The sequence below is a fragment of the Trachypithecus francoisi genome, unplaced genomic scaffold, assembly GCF_009764315.1.
Source record: "Trachypithecus francoisi isolate TF-2019V2 unplaced genomic scaffold, Tfra_2.0 Lachesis_group3, whole genome shotgun sequence".
NCBI lineage: Eukaryota > Metazoa > Chordata > Mammalia > Primates > Cercopithecidae > Trachypithecus > Trachypithecus francoisi.
Genome location: NW_022681468.1, coordinates 110705382 through 110725411, shown reverse-complemented (window position 1 = coordinate 110725411; position 20030 = coordinate 110705382). Strand labels below are relative to the sequence as shown.

General features: G+C 43.0%; 2 protein-coding genes and 1 pseudogene across 2 annotated transcripts in view; 1 reads left to right on the top strand and 2 right to left on the bottom strand.

The window, feature by feature from the left end:
- The window catches only part of LOC117070328 (A disintegrin and metalloproteinase with thrombospondin motifs 7-like), a 684711-nt gene that overhangs the window by 119422 nt on the left and 545259 nt on the right, over positions 1 to 20030 (bottom strand).
- Positions 3258 to 3835, bottom strand: LOC117070323 (annotated as a pseudogene).
- Positions 12202 to 20030, top strand: part of LOC117070315 — a 78823-nt gene continuing 70994 nt past the window's right edge. Inside the window, 2 exon segments of the mRNA XM_033189270.1 lie at positions 12202 to 12358; positions 12695 to 12841. Of these exon segments, the coding sequence (XP_033045161.1) occupies positions 12818 to 12841 (24 nt within the window). The 5' untranslated portion in view covers positions 12202 to 12358; positions 12695 to 12817.

Sequence of the window (20030 nt, the reverse complement as noted above, 5' to 3'; positions counted from 1 at the left end):
AATTTTCTTTGTATTTTAGTGTAGACGGGGTTTGACTCTGTTGCCAGGCTGGTCTTGAACTCCTGAGTTCAGGCAATCCACCCACCTCAGCCTCCCAAAGTGCTAGGATTACAGGCGTGAGCCACTGCACCTTGCCTGGTTAATTTTTATGATAATAAAAATATTCTCATAAAATTTGGGAAATTCCAAAACCTATGGAAAAGAAAATTTAAATTATCCATAATCCCACCATTTATTCATTTGCTTATTCAAGCAACAAATAAAAGTGTACACCTTATTAAGAGCAGGGTATGTTCCAAGACTGAGTATCCAGAAATGATAGCCTCTAACTGATTCCTTTCCAACCTGTTTCTCAGTGCACTACTAATAATAATTTTAAAATCAGATTATTTAGTTTTGAAATCTCCTTTTCACCTAACATATCACAAGCCTTTTCCCAGGTTATCAAATAATATTCCAAGCTATGATTTTAACAGTTGCATAACATCACATCACATAAATTTACACTGATTTATTAAACCATATTCTACTTGAGTCATAACAAGATGATCAATTTTTCAATATTATAAATAATGTTGCATGTAATATTCTTTGACCACATACCTGATTATTTTTGAAAACTTCCCTAGAATTCAGATTGTTAGATCGAAGCCTTAAATATTTTTAAGGTTTTAAATACACAATACTCAATTGCTTTCTTGAAAGAGTGTAATAGTTTTACTTCTACAAGCTACAAGAGTGTCTTTCAGTCATTCAGCAAAGCCCACACCTCAAAACAATGAGTATTAGCTAAAAAAAAGTCATTGTCAACTGAGTTCAAACAGTTTTTCCTTTAATTTGCAGTTCTTACCTGGCAATGGTTAAGTCAAACTTTTTAAAAACTTTGTTCTCTTTTTTCATAAACTATATATGCATACTTTTTGTCATTTTCTATGGAACTGTTAATATTTCTTCTTAGCAGTCTAGTCTTAATATTTCTCAGTAAGGGATTTTTCTGACTGCATTCTGAGATCTAGCCTCCTGGCTGGGGCAGCAGGAGGTGGGATGGAGAAAGGGCGGGGAGTCAGAGCCGGGTTTGTTCTCTTAGTCCTTCCACAAGCACCAAGGTGTGACCTGCTCCAAATCTTGGTATCTCTGGGCTTCAGTTTCCTCCTCTGTAAATAGAAGGGTCTTAATTAAGGTCCCTCCCAGTCCTATAAAAGGGAGTTATAGATCCGTAGTTTCAAAGCTTCTTTCACTATCATGATTTGTGATCAGCTTTGAAGGAGGTAGTACTAGTGGGTAAACATCAAACTGTAAGCTTGCTTCCCCAGTGCTAACCTACCACTACCACCTACCACTGAGAAAATCATTTCAAGGCTATTAGTTTCCTGATCTGTAAATGGAAACCTTGTTTTACAGATTTGTTGTAAAAATTATGCACAATAATAGAAATCAGGCCAGGTGCAGTGGCTCACACCTGTAATCCCAGCACTTTCGTAGGCTGAGGTGGGCAGATCACCTGAGGTTGGGAGTTCGAGCCTGATCAACATGGAGAAACCCTATGTCTACCAAAAATGCAAAATTAGCCAGCCCTGGTGGCTCATGCCTATAATCCCATCTACTCAGAAGGCTGAAGCAGGAGAATTGCTTGAACCAAGGAGGCGTAGGTTGGGGTGAGCCGAGATCACACCACTGCACTCCAGCCTGGGCAAAAAAAATAAACTCCATCTCAAAAAAAAAAAAAAAAAAAAGCCAATAATAATAATAGAAATCAAAGTGTATAAATTATAATATACCACAGACAGATGGGACGCAGTGGCTCATGCCTGTAATCCCAGCACTTTGGGAGGCCGAGGCAGGTGGATCACCTGAGGTCAGGGGTTCGAGATCAGCCTGGTCAACATGGTGAAACCCTGTCTCTACTAAAAATACAAAAATTAGCTGGGCATGGTGGTGGGTGACTGTAATCCCAGCTACTTGGGAGGCTGAGGCAGGAGAATAGCTTGAACCTGGGAGGTGGAGATTGTAGTGAGCTGAGATCATGCCATTGCACTCCAGCCTGGGTGACAAGAACAAAACTCTGTTGAAAAAAGAAAAGAAGAAGGAGGGAAGGAAGGAAGGAAGGAAGGAAGGAAGGAAGGAAGGAAGAAGGAAGGAAGGAAGGAAGGAAAAGAAAGAGGGAGGGAAGGAAGGAAGGAAGAGAAAGAAAGAGGGAAGGAAGGAAGGAAGGAAGGAAGAGAAAGAGGGAAGGAAGGAAGGAAGGAAGGAAGGAAGAAGGAAGGAAGGAAGGAAGGAAGGAAGAGAAAGAAAGAGGGAAGGAAGGAAGAAGGAAGGAAGGAAGGAAGGAAGGAAGGAGGAAGGAAGGAAGGAAAGGAGACCATATTCATACTAGTAGCTGCTTATGACTAACAGAAGTAAGGACGAGGATTAGAAGGGATTCCAACTTTATAATACATTCTTTCTTTTATATAATAATAATAATAAAGACAGCCAGGCACAGTATCTTATGCCTGTAAACCTAGTGCTTTGGGAGGCTGAGGTGGGAGGATCATTTGAGCCCAGGAATTCAAGACCAGCCTGGGCCACAGAGCAAGACTCCATCTCTACAAAAACTTTAAAACAATTAGCCAGGTATGGTAGCCTGTGCCTCTAGTCCCAGCTACTAGGGAGGCTAAGGCAAGAAAATCATGTGAGCCCAGGAGATCGAGGCTGCAGTGAGCTATGACAGTGCCACTGCACCTGCACTCCAGCCTGGGTGACAGAGTGAGACCTTGTCTCTCTTTAAAAAAAAAGTGAAGCAAATATAAAAAAAATATTAACAACAGTCAGTGTTGATTCTGTGGTACGAACATATTTGTTTGCAATATCATGCTCTGTACTTTTCTGTATCTTAAAAACCTTCCTGCCCAGGCGTGGTGGCTCATGCCTGTAATCCCAGCACTTTGGCAGGCCGAGGTGGGCGGATCATGAGGTCAGGAGTTCGAGACCAGCCTGGCCAACGTGGTGAAACCCCCGTCTCTACTAAAGATACAAAAAATTAGCCGGGGGTGATGGTGCGTGTCTGTAATCCCAGCTACTTGGGAGACTGAGGCAGGAGAATTGCTTGAATCCGGGTGGCAGAGGTTGCAGTGAGCCTACATTTTGCCATTGCACTTCAGCCTGGGTGACAGGGCGAGACTCCATCTCAAAAAAGAAAAAAAAAAATCCCCCTTCCCATACAAATATGCCTAGTTAATAAAAGCAATCCTAAAAGATTACATACAGTATGTATGTAATTTTTTACTTTTTTTTTTAGAGTTTATTAAGCAGGGGAGTGGAGGGGAGATGTGGCACAAATAGAAGTATGTAACATTCAAACAACAAAATCTGGGATTTTTGAAAATATCTTTCAGTTACGGTTACACAAAGGGTCACTTCCTCCCCCAACGACACAGGGACCTCTCAAAGGAGAGGAGGGAGTAAGTCCCATGGTAGGGCCAGTGGTTGCTCCTGGATTTTGGAATGATTTCTGCAGAGGTTTCAAGACCCTGGGCTCAGGGTGGAGACTTCATAGTGGTGGCAGCCAGACCCAGCAAGATGGCTGCGACGGTGAAGCCCTGGGCAGCGATCCGGGCGAGCATCTTGAGCTATGAGCACTGGCTGTTGCCCTGGTGGAAGCAGTAGAGGCCTTTGGTGAGGGCGGCCGCCGTGCCCAGGCAACCTATGGGTACCACCGTGTTCTCGCGCGTCTTGTGAAGGAACTTTTCCTTGAAACCCTCTGGATTGCTGTAAACAGTGGGCTAAACCCCTCAATGACGGGAGGCTTCGATGATTCAAAGGGGGCCTCCAGAGTCACAGAGCCTGGAGTCGCCATGCCTGGGCCATAGCTGCAGGAGAAAATCCTTCTTTTTTTTTTTTTTTTTGAGATGGAGTCTCGCTCTGCAGCCCAGGCTGGAGTGCAGTGGTGCAACCTTAGCTTACTGAAACCTCTGTCTCCCTGGTCCCAGTTCAAGCAATTCTCCTGCGTCAGCTTCCTGAGTAGCTGGGATTACAGGAACGTGCCACCATGCCAGGCTAATTTTTGTATTTGTATTTTTAGTAGAGACAGGGTTTCACCATGTTGGCCAGGCTGGTCTCGAACTCCTGACCTCATGATCCGCCCACCTCGGCCTGCCAAAGTGCTGGGATTACAGGCGTGAGCCACAGCGCCCAGCCTACATGTTTTATATAATGTTATTTGATATAACAACTTGGAAAGGACAAAATTATAGAAATGGAGAATAGATTAGTGGCTGCAAGGGTTAGGAATGGGAAACGGTGGGAAGGAGGTATATGTTTATTAAAGGGTAACGAGAGGGAGGCTTGTGGTGATGGAACTCTTTGTATCTTGACTATAGTGACAGATACACAAAACCTACACGTGTGACAAAACTGCACAGAACTAAATACACACAAATGAAGTACAAGTGGGGAAGTCTAAATCAGATTGGTTGACTGTATCAATGTTAACATTCTGGCTGTAATATTACACAATAGTTTTGGAAGATGTTACCATGGCGTAACTGTAGAAAGGGTACGTGTGATCTGTCTATTATTTCTTACAACTGCAGGTGAATCTACAATTATCTCATAAGAAAAAGGGCGTGGTGGCTCACACCTGTAATCCCAGCACTTTAGGAGGCCAAGGCAAGCAGATCACTTGAGGCCAGGAGTTTGAGACCAGCCTGGCCAACATGGTGAAAGCCCATCTCTACTAAAAATTAGCCAGTTGTGGTGGCACACTACTCAGGAGTTACTCAGGAGGCTGAGGCAGAAGAATCGCTTGAACCCGGGAGGCAGAGGTTGCAGTGAGCCGAGATCACACCACTGCACTCCAGCCTAGGTGATGGAGTGAGACTCTGTCTCAACAACAACAACAAGACTGCAAGGGAATAATGTTCTGTTTGGGAAAGAGATTGGATGTAAATAGGGGGTCTGGTAGCTGGGCGTGGTAGCTCACACCTATAATCCCAACACCTTGGAAAACTGAGGCAAGAGGGTCACTTGAACCTAGGAGTTCGAGACCAGCCTGGGCAATATAGCGAGATTCTGTATCTATAAAAAGTGAAAAAAATTAGCTGGGCACGGTAATGCATGCCTGTGGTCTCAACTACTCAAGAGGCTGAGGCAAGAGGATCAATTGAGCATCCAGAAGTTGAGGCTGCAGCGAGCCATAATCATGCCACTGCACTCCAGCCTGGGCAACAGGGCAAGATTGTGTCGCTAAAAATTTTAAAAATAAAATAAAAGAATAAATAGAATATATAAAAGTAAATGAAAATTAAAAATAGGGGTCTGGAGCTGGTAGGGAAGAAACAGAGCTGTATGGGAGAAAAGAATACTTTCCCTTGTTGATATGTGGTCTGTGTCCCCTTTTTCTCCTCTTATTTTCATTTGCATTCTTGCTCTGATTGACTTCCTTCTCAAGTGCCTCTTCTCTCTGACTTTCCCTGTCTCGTTATTTTCCTCAACTCATTATTTTCCCTCTTTGCTTTGCTAAAAGACTCTATCCCTGCATCTTATTCAGAGCACACTGACCACACTGGACAGGAGTTACAAGACGGAAGAGGTACTCACAGAATCCTGGATTTCTGAAACACTTAAGCTACAAAGGTAGGTGAATATCAGAGTCCAATAGTCACATATTACACAGAGGAAAACTGAGGTGCTGAGAAGGGAAGTAACTTGTGTCACTCACAGAGGGAATTTTTGGTAAAGTTGAAATATGAACCTGGGACCCACTAGGACAGCTTCCCTAATTTTTTTTTTTTAAGACAGGTTCTCACTCATCACCCAGGCTGGAGTTTGGTGGCATGATCAAAACTCACTGTGGTCTTGACATCCCAGGCTCAAGTGATCCTCCTGCCTTAGCCTCCCACATAGCTAGGACTGCAGGAGTGTGCCACCATGCCTGGCTAATTTTTTTTGTATTTTAATTTTGTAGAGATGGGGTCTGGATATGTTGCCCATCTGGTCTCAAACTCCTGGACTCAAGTGGTCCTCCTACCTTGTGCTCCCAAAGTGCTGGGATTAGAGGCCTGAGCCACTGTGCCTAGCCCTAGTTTCCGTAATTTTCAACAGATGGAGCTCACTAGTTGGAGAGAAAGAGGTTCCTGGGGGCAATCAATTAAAACATAGAGAAATTAGAGCAACATGGTAAGAGAAATAATCTAACCAGGTGCAGTGGTTTGCACCTGTAATCCTAACACTTTGGGAGGTCAAGGCAGGAGGATCACTTGAGCCTCGGAGTTTGAGACCAGCCTGGGCCATATGGCAAAACTCCATCTCTACAAAAAATAAAAAATTAGCTGAGCATGGTGGTGCATGCCTGTAGTCCCAGCTACTCAGGAGGCTGAGGTAGGAGGATCTCTTGAGCCTAGGAATTCGAGGCTGCAATGAGCCATGATTGTGCCACTGCATTTCAGCCTGGGTGACAGAGCAAGAGACTCTGTCTCAAAAGCAGAAAGAAAAGAAAGAAAAAGAAAAAGAAAAGAAAGAAAGGAAGAGAAAAAAAGAAAAAGAAAAGAGAAAGGAGGAAAGAAAGAGGGCAGACAGGCGCAGTGGCTCATGCCTGTAATCCCATCACTTTGGGAGGCTGAGGCAGGAGAGTCATTTGAACCAAGGAGGCAGAGGTTGCAGTGAGCTGAGATTACGCCATTGCACTTCAGCCTGGGCAACAAGAGCAAGACTCCATCTCAAAAAAAAAAAAAACCAAAAACGAACAAACAAAAAGAGAGAGAGAGGGAGAAAGAAGAAAGAAAGAGGGAGGGAGGAAGAGGAAAGAAGGAAGGGAGGGAAAGATATAGTTATTAAGTAATTATGAGCCAGAGTTATAAACTAGCCAGATGGTTTTGTGATAGAATTTGGGTAGAATGAAAATCTCAAGAGGTTAAATTCCTAAGAGGCAACTCCTCTCTCTTACTACCTATGGATTATTTTAAATGCACCAGATACCCCTCCTCAAGATGTAATGTTATACCATAAATGCTATGGGGAGAAACTGCCCAAATGAACAGACCAGCGCTCACACTGAGAGTAGGAATAGGGAGTAGACTATTTTGAGCCTACCTTTTTAAAAAACACTTGCATTTTGGGAAAATATCAAAAAACATGTCCAATAGGGTTATCCTGTTGGTACCAAAGACCTTCAGAAATTTCAGAGCATAGGATGTTGGTAAGAAGCACCAAAGCAGAAAGTACCTCTTCCTGCATGCGAGAAACCATCATTTATGTGGGAGTGATGTTGCCTCACACAAGGAAGGGTCTCTGTTAAGCAAGTGAAGGGTGGAAGGAGCTGTTGCCAGAGCCCACCAGAAGCATCTGGGTAACCAGCTGCTGGCCCACACCTTTCCTACTTACATGAAACAGTGGAAAGTGCCAACAGAGTTCTCCTGGCGAATGTCTTCATATTCCTCATAGATGCCCTGCTTTTGCCTGGGCAAAATAGCCCATCAGCCAAAGTTTAGGTTTTCTGCTCTTCTTCCCATTCTTACGCAGCCGGGGGAGTCTACAGCCTAATTCAGGTTTGACCTCAGTAGCTAGAGGAAATGTGGTTAATCAAAACAAAAGTTAGAAATGGTTAAAGAAGTTAGAAGCTGATTTACCTTTAAAAATAACAAGCTTAAGTTCTTGTCTACAGTAAGCTTTATGGATTGAAAATTATTCTGACTTCTCAACAGATATCCTACACATATCACACATCAGCATACATATATGCCTCTTAGAAAAATTCTGCTATTAAGGCTCGAAGGAAAAATGAGATCATGAATAAACTGAACATTAAAAAAATTTATCGTTCATAACTTTTCATTCAATCTAATATCTGTGTATGTATAATCATTTATTTTTTCATGTACTAATTCATCCATGTATTTACCAATCAATAAATATAATCTGATGTGCACTATGACAAATGAGGTCAAAATAAAGGAGATGCCCTGATGCACACAAGACATAAAGATGCAGGGCTGGGCATGGTGGCTCATGCCTGTAATCCCATCACTTTGGGAGGCTGAGGCAGGAGAGTCATTTGAACCAAGGAGGCAGAGGTTGCAGTGAGCTGAGATTACGCCATTGCACTTCAGCCTGGGCAACAAGAGCAAAACTCCATCTCTACAAAAAATAAAAAATTAGCTGAGCATGGTGGTACATGCCTGTAGTCCCAGCTACTCAGGAGGCTGAGGTAGGAGGATCTCTTGAGCCTAGGAATTCGAGGCTGCAGTGAGCCATGATTGTGCCACTGCATTTCAGCCTGGGTGACAGAGCAAGAGACTCTGTCTCAAGAGCAGAAAGAAAAGAAAGAAAAAGAAAAGAGAAAGGAGGAAAGAAAGAGGCAGACAGGCGCAGTGGCTCATGCCTGTAATCCCATCACTTTGGGAGGCTGAGGCAGGAGAGTCATTTGAACCAAGGAGGCAGAGGTTGCAGTGAGCTGAGATTATGCCATTGCACTCCAGCCTGGGCAACAAGAGCAAAACTCCATCTCTACAAAAAATAAAAAATTAGCTGAGCATGGTGGTGCATGCCTGTAGTCCCAGCTACTCAGGAGGCTGAGGTAGGAGGATCTCTTGAGCCTAGGAATTCGAGGCTGCAATGAGCCATGATTGTGCCACTGCATTTCAGCCTGGGTGACAGAGCAAGAGACTCTGTCTCAAGAGCAGAAAGAAAAGAAAGAAAGGAAGAGAAAAAAAGAAAAAGAAAAGAAAGAAAAAGAAAAGAGAAAGGAGGAAAGAAAGAGGGCAGCCAGGCGCAGTGGCTCATGCCTGTAATTCCAGCAGGAAGGGTAGGCTGAGGCGGGCAGATCACCTGAGCTCAGGAGTTCAAGACCAGCCAGGCAAACATGGTGAAAACCCATCTCTACTAAAAGTATGAAAACTTAGCTGGGTGTGGTGGCGAGTGCCTGTAATTCCAGCTACTCAGGAGGGTGAGCCTGAGGCACGAGAATCGCTTGAACTCAGGTGGTGGAGGCTACAGTGAGATTGTGCACTCCAGCCTGGATGACAGAGTGAAACTCTGTCTCAAAAAAAAAAAAAAGTGCTATATTGAGGACTGAGACCTGAGATAGTGAGAGACAGCGATGTACAACTTGAGTCACACTGTGGACTGACAGGATGGGAATAGCTAAGGGACTGTCTGAGGTGGGGGTGCCTGTCTGGTTCACTTGTTACTGCCTTGTTTATGTGACTTTGATAGTACTTAGCTTCTGCTGTTGATGCTCAGGGGGAGATACACCTAAACCACACAGACAGCATTATTCTGAAAAGGAGAAGTTGCCAGGGAGTGCGGACCAGTAGTCTCAGTGGCCCTGTACTCTCCAAGCAGAAGTGTAGACTTCTTAGCTCTTCTTCCCTGTGACTGGCCTTCAGGTATAATTTCCAGTATATGGTTGCTTATAAATTCTATAGCTCAGGAGAATAAATAAGAGGCTCCTTTTCCAGAAAATCCAGTATTGGTCTTCCTCCTTTGGAGGCTTAGAGTCAGAACTCTCGTGTAGGCATGGTAGGATCCATGGAGGTGGCCACAGCTTGCTTTCTTCAGTGAGTATTAAGATCCCACAAGATGACCGCACAGCTAAACATAATTAAAACTTAGGTTTTATGATATTTGTTCCTTTCCTAAAAACCCTCAGTGACTCCTTATTATCCAGAGGGAGCATATAAGCTAAATAAACGTGAACTTTTTTCTCCAAGCAAACCATTCTCCCCAGTGAATAGAAAATCTTGTTTTCCTGTGTTACATTGAACCAAAATGGTTTCTTTTTTTTTCTTTTTGAGACAGAGTCCTGCTCTGTCACCCAGGCTGGAGTGCAGTGACACAATCTCGTCTCACTGCAACCTCCACCTCCGGGGTTCAAGTGATTCTCCTGCCTCAGTCTCCTGAGTAGCTGGGATTACAGGCACCTGCCACCACGCCTGGCCAATTTTTGTATTTTTAGTAGAGATGAGGTTTTGCCATGTTGGCCAGGCTGGTCTTGAACTCTGGACCTCAAGGGATCCATCCGTCTGCCTCGGCCTCCTAAAGTGCTGGGATTATAGGCATGAGCCACCGTGCTTGGCCTCCTTTAAAATTATTATTATTATTATTGAGACAGAGTTTCACTCTGTTGCCCAGGCAGGAGTGTAGTGGCGCCACCTTGATTATAGACGTAAGTCACTGGGCATTGGGATTATAGATGCGAGTCACTGAGCCCAGCTTTTTTTCCAGTTTTAAAGTATTATTTTTAATTATCCAAAATAAATGTGTAGTAAATACTCTTTTTATAAATCTTTGTTTTCTTGATTGCTTCCTTAGCATATAATTTCAGAAATAGAACTGATCAAAGGGTGTGCACATTTTTAAGGATTTATAATGCCAGATGCCTTCCAAAAGGTGTTAACAACTTACTGAACTGACAGTATATAAGGCTGCTATAAAGTTATTTATTTATTTGAAAAACAAATCTTTGTTGTGTAGAAATATATATTTTAAAAATCCCCCAGAAAAGATGCTCTTCTCTCATTTCCCCATCCTCTTCCCCTTCTTCCACACCTCTGATATAAAGGACACTATTATATCTTATTAAAACTTCATCCACACTGGGCATGGTGGCTCACGTCTATAATCCTGGCATTTTGGGAGGCCAAGGCAGGCAGATCACTTGAGGTCAGGAGTTTGAGACCAGCCTGGCCAACATGGTGAAATCCTGTCTCTACTAAAGATACAACAATTAGCCAGAAGTGGTGGCTGGCGCTTGTAATCCCAGCTACTCCGGAGGCCAAGGTACGAGAATCGCTTGAACCCGGAGGTTGCAGTGAGCTGAGATCGCACCACTGCACTCCAGCCTGGGTGATAGAGCGAGACTCTGTCTCAAAATGAGATAAAATAAAACAAAATGAAAACTTCATCCAGACGTCTAGACAACACTTTATGTATTCTTCTGTATTTGCAAGTTACATGTTCATATAGCCATCTACATATACCAGTTAGCCTTTGTAATCCATTCCCCACTTAAGTTTCACCCTTTACTGGCTTTTCAGTTAATCCCTTGAGGAAAGGTTTGGAATTGAGAGGTAAATCCTTTATAAGGAGAATGCTGCAATCTATTCACTATTTGCCAATGACCAAACTACTCCCCGGCCCTCCTGTCTCCTGCCTCAGCCTCCCGAGTAGCTGGGATTACAGGAGCCAACCATCACGCCCGGCTAATTTTTTGTATTTTTAGTACAGACGGGGTTACACCGTGTTGGCCAGGCTAGTCTCGAACTCCTGACCTCAGGTGATCTGCCCACCTCAGCCTCACAAAGTCCTGGGATTACAGGCGTGAGCCACTGAGCCTAGCAACTTTTTTTTTTTTTTTTTTTTTTTTTTTTTAGACGGAGTCTCCTTCTATCGCCAGGCTGGAGAGCAGTAGTGCGATCTCGGCTCACTGCTACCTCCGCCTCCTGGGTTCAAGTGATTCTCCTGACTCAGCCTCCTACCGAGTACCTGCGATTACAGGCGCCCACCACCATGCCAGGCGCCCACCACCATGCCGGACTAATTTTTTGTATTTTTAGTACAGACGGGGTTTCACCATGCTGGCCAAACTGGAAAAAAATCTTTTTAAATAAATGAAAGGCAGAGTATTTATCTGAAAAAAGTGGGAGACTAACAGTCTCATGGGATTGTTATAAAGATTAAGAGAGTGTTACTGAAATACTTAGAAGAGCTGTCATTTTATTGCTCTTTTCCCCTTGTATTTGGATAGATTACCGTACTTGTTTCTTCTATGTAACCGTAATTATTAGTCAGTGGGGTTCTCCTTCTCTTAGAGGCCTGGAGAAACTTGTTTTAAATGCTTTCCCAATTCACGAATTGGGAGAGGCAGATTTTATGTCTAAATTACAAGGGCGAGACTTAAAAGTATGAATTGCGACTAACGTCAGTGCTCAGGTGCAGCGATCCTCTGTTTTGTTCATCACACAGCTCCCGGCACTTTAATAAATGAGGCTCAAAGAAACGACGGGCTTAGGTCATGCAGTAATCAAACTCAGAACTCATGTTTGATTTCAAAGCCCACACGTTTTCCTGGTTTAGAAACATTCAACATTTAATTCACCGCACCTGGGGCCAGACAGGTAATGGAAAATGCCTGAAGCATGTTAGGAAGGGAAAACTGGTAAAAAGGCGAAGAAATGTTTATCTACAGTCGCAGCCGCCATTCAGATCGATTTCACTGCCTTGCAGAAACGCAGGCCGACTGTCGTCTCTGTATCCCATGGCCGATTTCTTGCGAAATCTCCTAACTTTTAAATATTTCCAATAAAAAGACTGCTGCTCAAATGGAGCCCATCGGGAGCGTGTTTGCAAATTCTGGAGTAAACAAGAGTGGGAAGCTGATAAGGTGAGTACCTCAATTCGATAGTGACAGCCAAGAAACGGGGAGTTTTGTACAGAAGGCAGGAATGAGATTCTCCGCCCGAGGGTCCCGGAAGGAGGACTGAATTAAATGCAGATTAGAGTCAGGGCAGGGCAAGGTGGCGGGAGAAACAGGCTGACATCCCAGGTGGCTGGCCTATCCAGCCAGCGCGGCCGGAGGTACAGACCGTGTACAGACCACGACGAGAGGGGTTAGGGGCTTCTCGGGATAAACGCAGCAAGCGGCTGCGCATTCCCTCCCCTACTCTTTCAGAGGTAAGCCTTCTGTGGAGCAGACCCTAACTCTCCCCCGATTCCTTAGGTCACTCGGCTGTTTACTTCCTTCCCCGGCTCCTCAGGGTCCCCCACAGTCCTACAACTTCCGCTTGCCTCGTTGTCTGGGAAACCGCTGACTTCCGGTCGCGCAGTGGTGGGCTGAGCCAAGATGGCTGCGGAGAGAGTTGCGACGGTGAGCGCCGAGATTCTCTTTAGTTGTCCGGCCAGGGCAAGGCAGGCTGGTGGGTGGCCTCTGTCCCATGCAGCGGTTCCTGGAGAGAGGCGGAGCTGGGTGCCGAGCGGCTCAGGGTGGGCGGGGCGACACGGTCCCCTTTCTACTGTCCCGGGAACTGGTCGCCTGGGGCAAGTCTGGATACTTAGCAGCATAGGTCCTGTTCTAGGACTGTGGTCCCTCTTGGGGTGCCCTGGACGGAGAAGGGAGACTTCTCACCTGTAATGGCTCTTACCCTAGTCCCATCTTTTTTTTCTCTCGGGGGTTTGGAAGGTAATAACTAGCACTTGTGTAGACAGTTTCTGTTAATCCCGTGAATTGGGAATTTAACAGGAACGACAGCCTGGAAGCTTGCAGTCTCACTGCCTTCTGCCAGTGGAGCAGGGCTATGTTTTTTCTGTGGTGATTAAGTTTAGGAAAGTACGGTTTTGGAATTCAGCTGAAGGCTGAGTTGGGCGTTAACTCCACAGAACTGCTAATACAGAGGAACCCGATGAATTCAGGATGACCTAGTCGCTGTTTTTTTGAGGCATATATCCATAATTGGATCTAATTTCGGTGAAGTGCCAAGTATGAACACTTGTTTACCTTGCTTTAGTGTTGGGTTTGAAAGCCTGTTCTCTCCGTTTGTTAGAATGATTTTAGGTATTCGGAATTTATTGTCTTTCGAAAAACGCCTTGGAAAACAGTACAAAGCAGCCTTTGACTGCTTTACAACTTAGTTTTGGCTAAGCAGCAAGGTTAGTGTTATTGCTAGAGAGCCTTTTGTTTGTTTTCTACTCTCATTTGTAGAGTTGTCATATTATTCTAGTCTAATTAGAAAACTGAAGACAAACTTTTTTTTTTTTTTTTTGAGACGGAGTGTCGCTGTTGTCATCACGGGCTGGAGTGCAATGGCGCTATCTCGGCTCACTGCAACCTCCGCCTCCCGATTAGCTGAGAATACAGACGCCTGCCGCCACGCCCGGCCGAAACATTTTTAAGCTAAGAAATTTAAAATAACTGGGCCGGACGCAGTGCATCACGCCTGTAATCCCCGGTACCCAGAAGGCTGAGGCAGGAGGATCACTTGAACCCCGGAGGCGGAGGTTGCAGTGAGCCGAGACCATGCCACTGCACTCTAGCCTGGGCGACAGAGAGACTCCGTCCCCCCGGCCCCCCCCCAAAAAAATTTTAAAATAATTAAATAGACCGGGGTGGTGGCTCACGCCTCCAATTCCAGCACTTTGGGAGGCTGAGGTGGGTGGATCGCCTGAGGTCAGGAGTTGGAGACCCGCCTGGGCAACGTAGTGAAACCCCGTCTCTACTAAAAAAATACAAAAAATTAGCTGGAAATGGTGACGTGCGCCCGTAATCCCAGCTGCTAGGAGGCTGAGGCAGGAGAATCGCTTGAACCCAGGAGGCAGAGGTTGCAGTGAGCCGAGATCGTGCCATTTCACTGCAGCCTGGGCAACAAGAGCGAAACTCCGTCTCAAAAAAAATAATAAATAGCACGGTTAATGTTACTGGGTTTTAAATATTAAAAACGTAGGAAAGAAAATACTTCTACACAATCTTAAAGTGTAAAAGATAACGGGTAGCATAACATTGCTACAAATATAGCTTATCCTTTAGTGCTCATCACAGGTGTTTGTGTAACAGAATATGAATTTGAGTCTGTGGCAGCAGAATTGTCCTGTACATTTGAATGTCTAATACTGTTTTAAAGAGAATAGTTTTTGTTTTGATGTGACTTTAGCAATTAAGCCTGAAGTTAACTATTTTCATTGTTGTCAGATTTATTGCTAGTGTTATGTTTATAGTAATTTTCATCTTTTCAAGTTAGCAATGCATGGAAATTTGAATTTCTGCCCTTTTTTGAAAAGTGGTCTTTTATTTATTTATCTTTATTTTTATTTATTTATTCTTTTTGGAGACGGAGTCTCAATCTGTTGCCCTGGCTGGAGTGCAGTCGTGGGATCTCGGCTCAGTGGAACCTCCGCCTCCCGGGTTCAAGCGATTTTTCTGCCTCAGCCTCCCGAGTAGCTGGGATTACAGGCCCTCACCACCACGCCCGGCTAATTTTTGTATTTTTGCAGAGACGGGTTTCACCATGTTGGCCAGGCTAGTCTGGAACTCCTGACCTCGTGATCTGCCCGCCTCGGCCTCCCAAAGTGTTGGGATTACAGGCGTGAGCCATTGCCCCCGGACTTATCTTTTAATACAATTAAAAGAACCCAGTAATCCTACTCCTAGACCTGTGTCCCATAGAAAAAAAAATTAAACATGAGCATGTAGTACTAGGGCATTCATTGTAGTACTGTCTGTAGTGTCAAAACGCTGGAAGCAAATGAAATGCCCATTAATAGGGTAATTGATGACTTCAGATATTTCCATACTGTGGAATATTATGCAGTCATTAAAAAGAATGTTACAACTAATTGCTTTTCCTCTCAGAAGCCCCTCTCTCTTATTAGAGAAAGCTGTTCTCCTTTCTTTCTTCTGCCTATTAAACCTCGGCGCCTAAACTCAGAAAAAAAAAAAAAAAAAAAAAAAGAATGTTACGACTATTGACTTGGAGGGACTTCCATGGTGTACATTTAAATAAAAGGTAGTTTTGAAGTGGGATATATTATGTGATCTTAATTCATAACACAAAGGAAAACATATAGATCTGTGTAGGTAAGGATATATGGATATGGAGTAGAGAAAAGGAAAAGACTCAAAACTCACAGAATTTTTGAAGAAATGTATGGGTAAAAATCTAAGACGGCTACAGTCAAGGACTTGAGGCCAGAAGACATCCCATTAAAACTGAGTAAAACTAGCCCAGTGTGGGACACAGAAATTCTAATATGCTACCAAAATTACTTATGGATTGCTACCAGTTCCTAGAAGGGAAAACTGAGGACTGCTATTTGTATTTTCAGTATATATAATAGTTTAGAATTCTTACAAAATGAACAGACAAGCTGTACTTGGTGGCTTATGCCTGTAATGCCAGCACTTGGGGAAACTGAGGTGGGAGGATAGCTTGAGTCCAGAGGTTCGAGACCAGCCTGGGCAACATGTTGGAGCCCCATTTCTACAAAAAACACAAAAATTATCCAGACATGGTGGCATGTACCTGTTGTCCCAGCTGCTTGGGAGGATCATCTGAGCCTGGGGCAAGCTGAGGCTCCAGTGAGCCATGATCATGCCTCTGTACTCCAGCAGGGACAGAATGAGACCTTGTCTGAAAAAAAAAATACAAAAACTAAAAATGAATGAGCAACTAGCTCTGGCTTTCATGATTTGTGCTTATAAATTTTTTTATAATGCCCTGATTCCCATTATTTGATGTATTTGGATAAATACCTGTCATCCTGTAAATTAAAGGATTAAACTAATAAGAGCAGAAAACAGAAATTAGCACACTAGTTGATGTAGCTCAGATATAGTGCCTGTGTATCAGGTGCTCCATGAATATTTGTTGGATGAATAAATGATCATAAAACTATGTAAAAATGAAGAAATAACAGAAAAAAATAATTTGTTCTATATACATCCTATGAATGAGATTGAGTGGGTTAATAGAATCCTTTCCATCTCAGAATGTTCTGGAAAGTCTTGAGTAGAAGACTTATCAAAAAATAATTCTACTTTGTGCCGAAAGAAGGATTGCTGACTTTTGAAGGTGCTTTTTGAGTCTTTAACATTCTTTACTAATATATTCCCCAAAGTTAAAAAATTCTAGTTAGATTTTAAAAAATAGTTCTTTAACATTTAAAAAACAGTTTTGTTGAGGTATAATACACATACCGTAAAATTTACCCAATTTAAGTACATCGTTTGATCAGTTTTAGTAAATTTATATAGTTGCACAGCTGCCATCAGAGGCTACTTTTAGAACGTGTCCGTCATTCCAAAAGGGTTCCTTGTGTCGGTGGAATTGCTGGGTTGTATTGTTTAAGTATTTGTTTAAAAAAACAGAAACAAATCTGCCTGACTTCTGCAGGCTATATACCAGTTCACATTTCCATGAACAATGCATGAGGGTTATGATTTTTCCACATCCCTGTCAACACTTGGTTTGTCAGTTTGTTTTTATTTAGCCATTCTAGTGGATGGGTAGTGATAGTATATGGTGGTTTTAATTTGTATTTCCTTCATGAATAATGATATTGAAGAATTTGTATATGTTTATTTTCCACACATATCTCTTTGGTGAAATGTCTATAAATTTTTGTGCATTTTAAAATCAAGATCATTAACCAAAATAACAAATAAGTATTCTCTTTTATTTTGAGGATTAATTTTTGTTGTTGTGAAATATATACCTAATATACCTCTAAAAGAGTGGTTAAAATGTTGTATGTATGCTTTAAAGGATAATATAATGGAAACTTGTGTTCCTAATGCGCAGATTAGGAAATGGGTCATTAATAACTTTGAAACCTCCTAAATGCCTCTCTCCTGCGTTTTCCTTCCTCCACATCAGATGTAGTGTTTCTTCAATTTTATATTAATATTTTGTATTTTTTATAGTTTTACCATATATATTTTTATATATATCCTTAAACATATATTAGTTTTTAAAATTTGTTATTAAGCTTCGGTTTATTCATTTTTTCAACACTGTGTAGTATCCTATTGTTGTAAAGTATGTCAGTTAACTTATCCATTCCTCTAGATGGAGATTAGGATTATTCCTGGTTTTTAGTTATTAAAAACAATGCTGCTGCTGGGTGCGGTGGCTCACACCTGTAATCCCAGCACTTTGGGAGGCCGAGGCAGTGGATCACGAGGTCAAGAGATGGAGACCATCCTGGCCAACTTGGTGAAACCCCATCTCTACTAAAGATATAAAAATTGGCCGGGCGCGGTGGCTCAAGCTTGTAATCCCAGCACTTTGGGAGGCCGAGACGGGCGGATCACAAGGTCAGGAGATCGAGACGATCCTGGCGAACACAGTGAAACCCCGTCTCTACTAAAAATACAAAAAACTAGCCGGGCGAGGTGGCGGGTGCCTGTAGTCCCAGCTACTTGGGAGGCTGAGGCAGGAGAATGGCGGGAACCCGGGAGGCGGAGCTTGCAGTGAGCTGAGATCCGGCCACTGCACACCAGCCTGGGCGACGGAGCAAGACTCCGCCTCAAAAAAAAAAAAAAAAAAAAGATATAAAAATTAGCTGGATGTGGTGGTGCGCGTCTGTAGTCCCTGCTACTCGGGAGGCTGAGGCAGGAGAATCGCTTGAACCCAGGAGGCGGAGGTTGCAGTGAGCTGAGATTGTGCCGCTGCACTTCAGCTTGGCAGAGCGAGACTTTGTCTCGGGAAAAAAAAAAAAAGCTGTTAAAAATAGGGCCAGGACTAAGGAAAGGTAAGTGAGGTGCTTAGGGTTCACATTTTATGGAGTAAGTACCCCCTCAAGGTTTGTACCCTGGGTACCTCACACGCCTCACTTTCGTCCTAGCCCTGAGCATTATTATGTAGGTCTTCTGATGTAATATCTAAGAGTCTAAGGTATACCTAGAAACAGATTGCTAGGTAATAGAGTATTACTTGCAGGAAACTGTATGGTGATTGTAACAATTTATGCTTCTACCATCAGTCATTATGGTGGATATGAAATTATGTCTTAATGTGATAATTTACATTGCCCTTTTTTTTGTTTTGTTTTTTTTTGTTTTGTTTTTTTTTTTTTGAGATAGAGTCTTGCTCTATCACCCAGGCTGGAGTGCAGTGGCGTGATCTTGGCTCACTGCAACCTCCGCCTCCAGGGCTCAAGTTATCTTTCCATCTCAGCCTCCCGAGTAGCTGGGACCACAGGTGCAGGCCACGCTTGGCTAATTTTTGTATATTTTGTAGAGACGGAGTTTTGCCATGTTGCCCAGGCTGGTCTTAAACTCCTGAACTCAACAGCCTGCCTTGGCATACCGAAGTGCTGGGATTACAGGCGTGAGCCACCACACCTGGCTGTTGGTTTTGAGCCTGTTCCTCAGGCTGGAGTGCAGTGGTTGGATCATGGCTTGCTGCAACTTGGCCTCCTGGGCTTAAGAGATCCTCCCACCTCAGCCTCCTGAGTAGCTAGGACTACGGGCACGTGCCACTGTGCCTGACTAATTTCTAAAGTTTTTTTAATAGAGGCAGGGTCTCGCTATTTTGCCCAGGCTGGTCTCAAATTTCCAGGCTCATGTGATCCTCCTGCCTCCGCCTCCCAAAGTGCTGGAATTATAGGTGTGAGCCACCACACCTGGCTGATCTATCTGTCTTAAACTAGAGAATTTCATTTTTTTCTACCTCCTTTCTTGCTTTTTTTCTTTATAAAAAAAAACTGAATTTCCATCTGTTCCCCCTCCCTTTCTGCTCCTCTTACTTCATTCCTTGGAAGTTATACTTCGCATTCCTTTAATGAGTACCAAAGAAATTAAAAAATACGTGTTTACTGTAAGTCCAAGCTTACATGTTGCTAATACAGGGACCATCAAATGCTTTACTACCATCTATTGCCATCTGCAAATGTATGCCATTGTTGTTTAGTTTTGTAATTCCTAATGTATTTTAATTAAACACCACAAATTATGCTTTTTTTTGGTTTTATTCAGTCAGTAGATGCTTAGAATACTTGCTTATCTTACCAATTCCTTTGCTCATTCAACTCCTTCATTCTAGGATTATTTTTCTTTTTCCTAATATATTTTCATTAAAAGTTTATTTGGTGAGAATCTAAAAACTCTCAAATTCTGAAAGTTTTAAAAATTTGCCTTTGTTGAAAATTAGTTTTGATGGATGTGAGAATCTAGATCAGGTGTTGGCAAACTTTTTTTTGTCAAGAGCCAGATAGTAAATATTGTGGGCTTTGTGGGCCATGTAGTCTCTGTGATAACTACTCAACAATGGTGTTGTAGGACAAAAGCAACCATAGACATTCTATAAACATGAGTGTGGGTATGTTCCAACAAAATTTTGTTTGTAGACACTGAAATTTGACTCAGAATTTTCATGTGTTAAAATATTTTTTGAATTTTTTCAACCATTTAAAAATGTAAAAATCATTCTTAGCTTGTGGACCAAATAAAAAACAGGATGGATTTGACCTGTGGGCCATACTTAGCTGACGTCTGGTCTAAATTAACATTAATTTTACTTAGTACCTGACACTGGAGTAATTATTCTGATGATGTCTTATTGTGA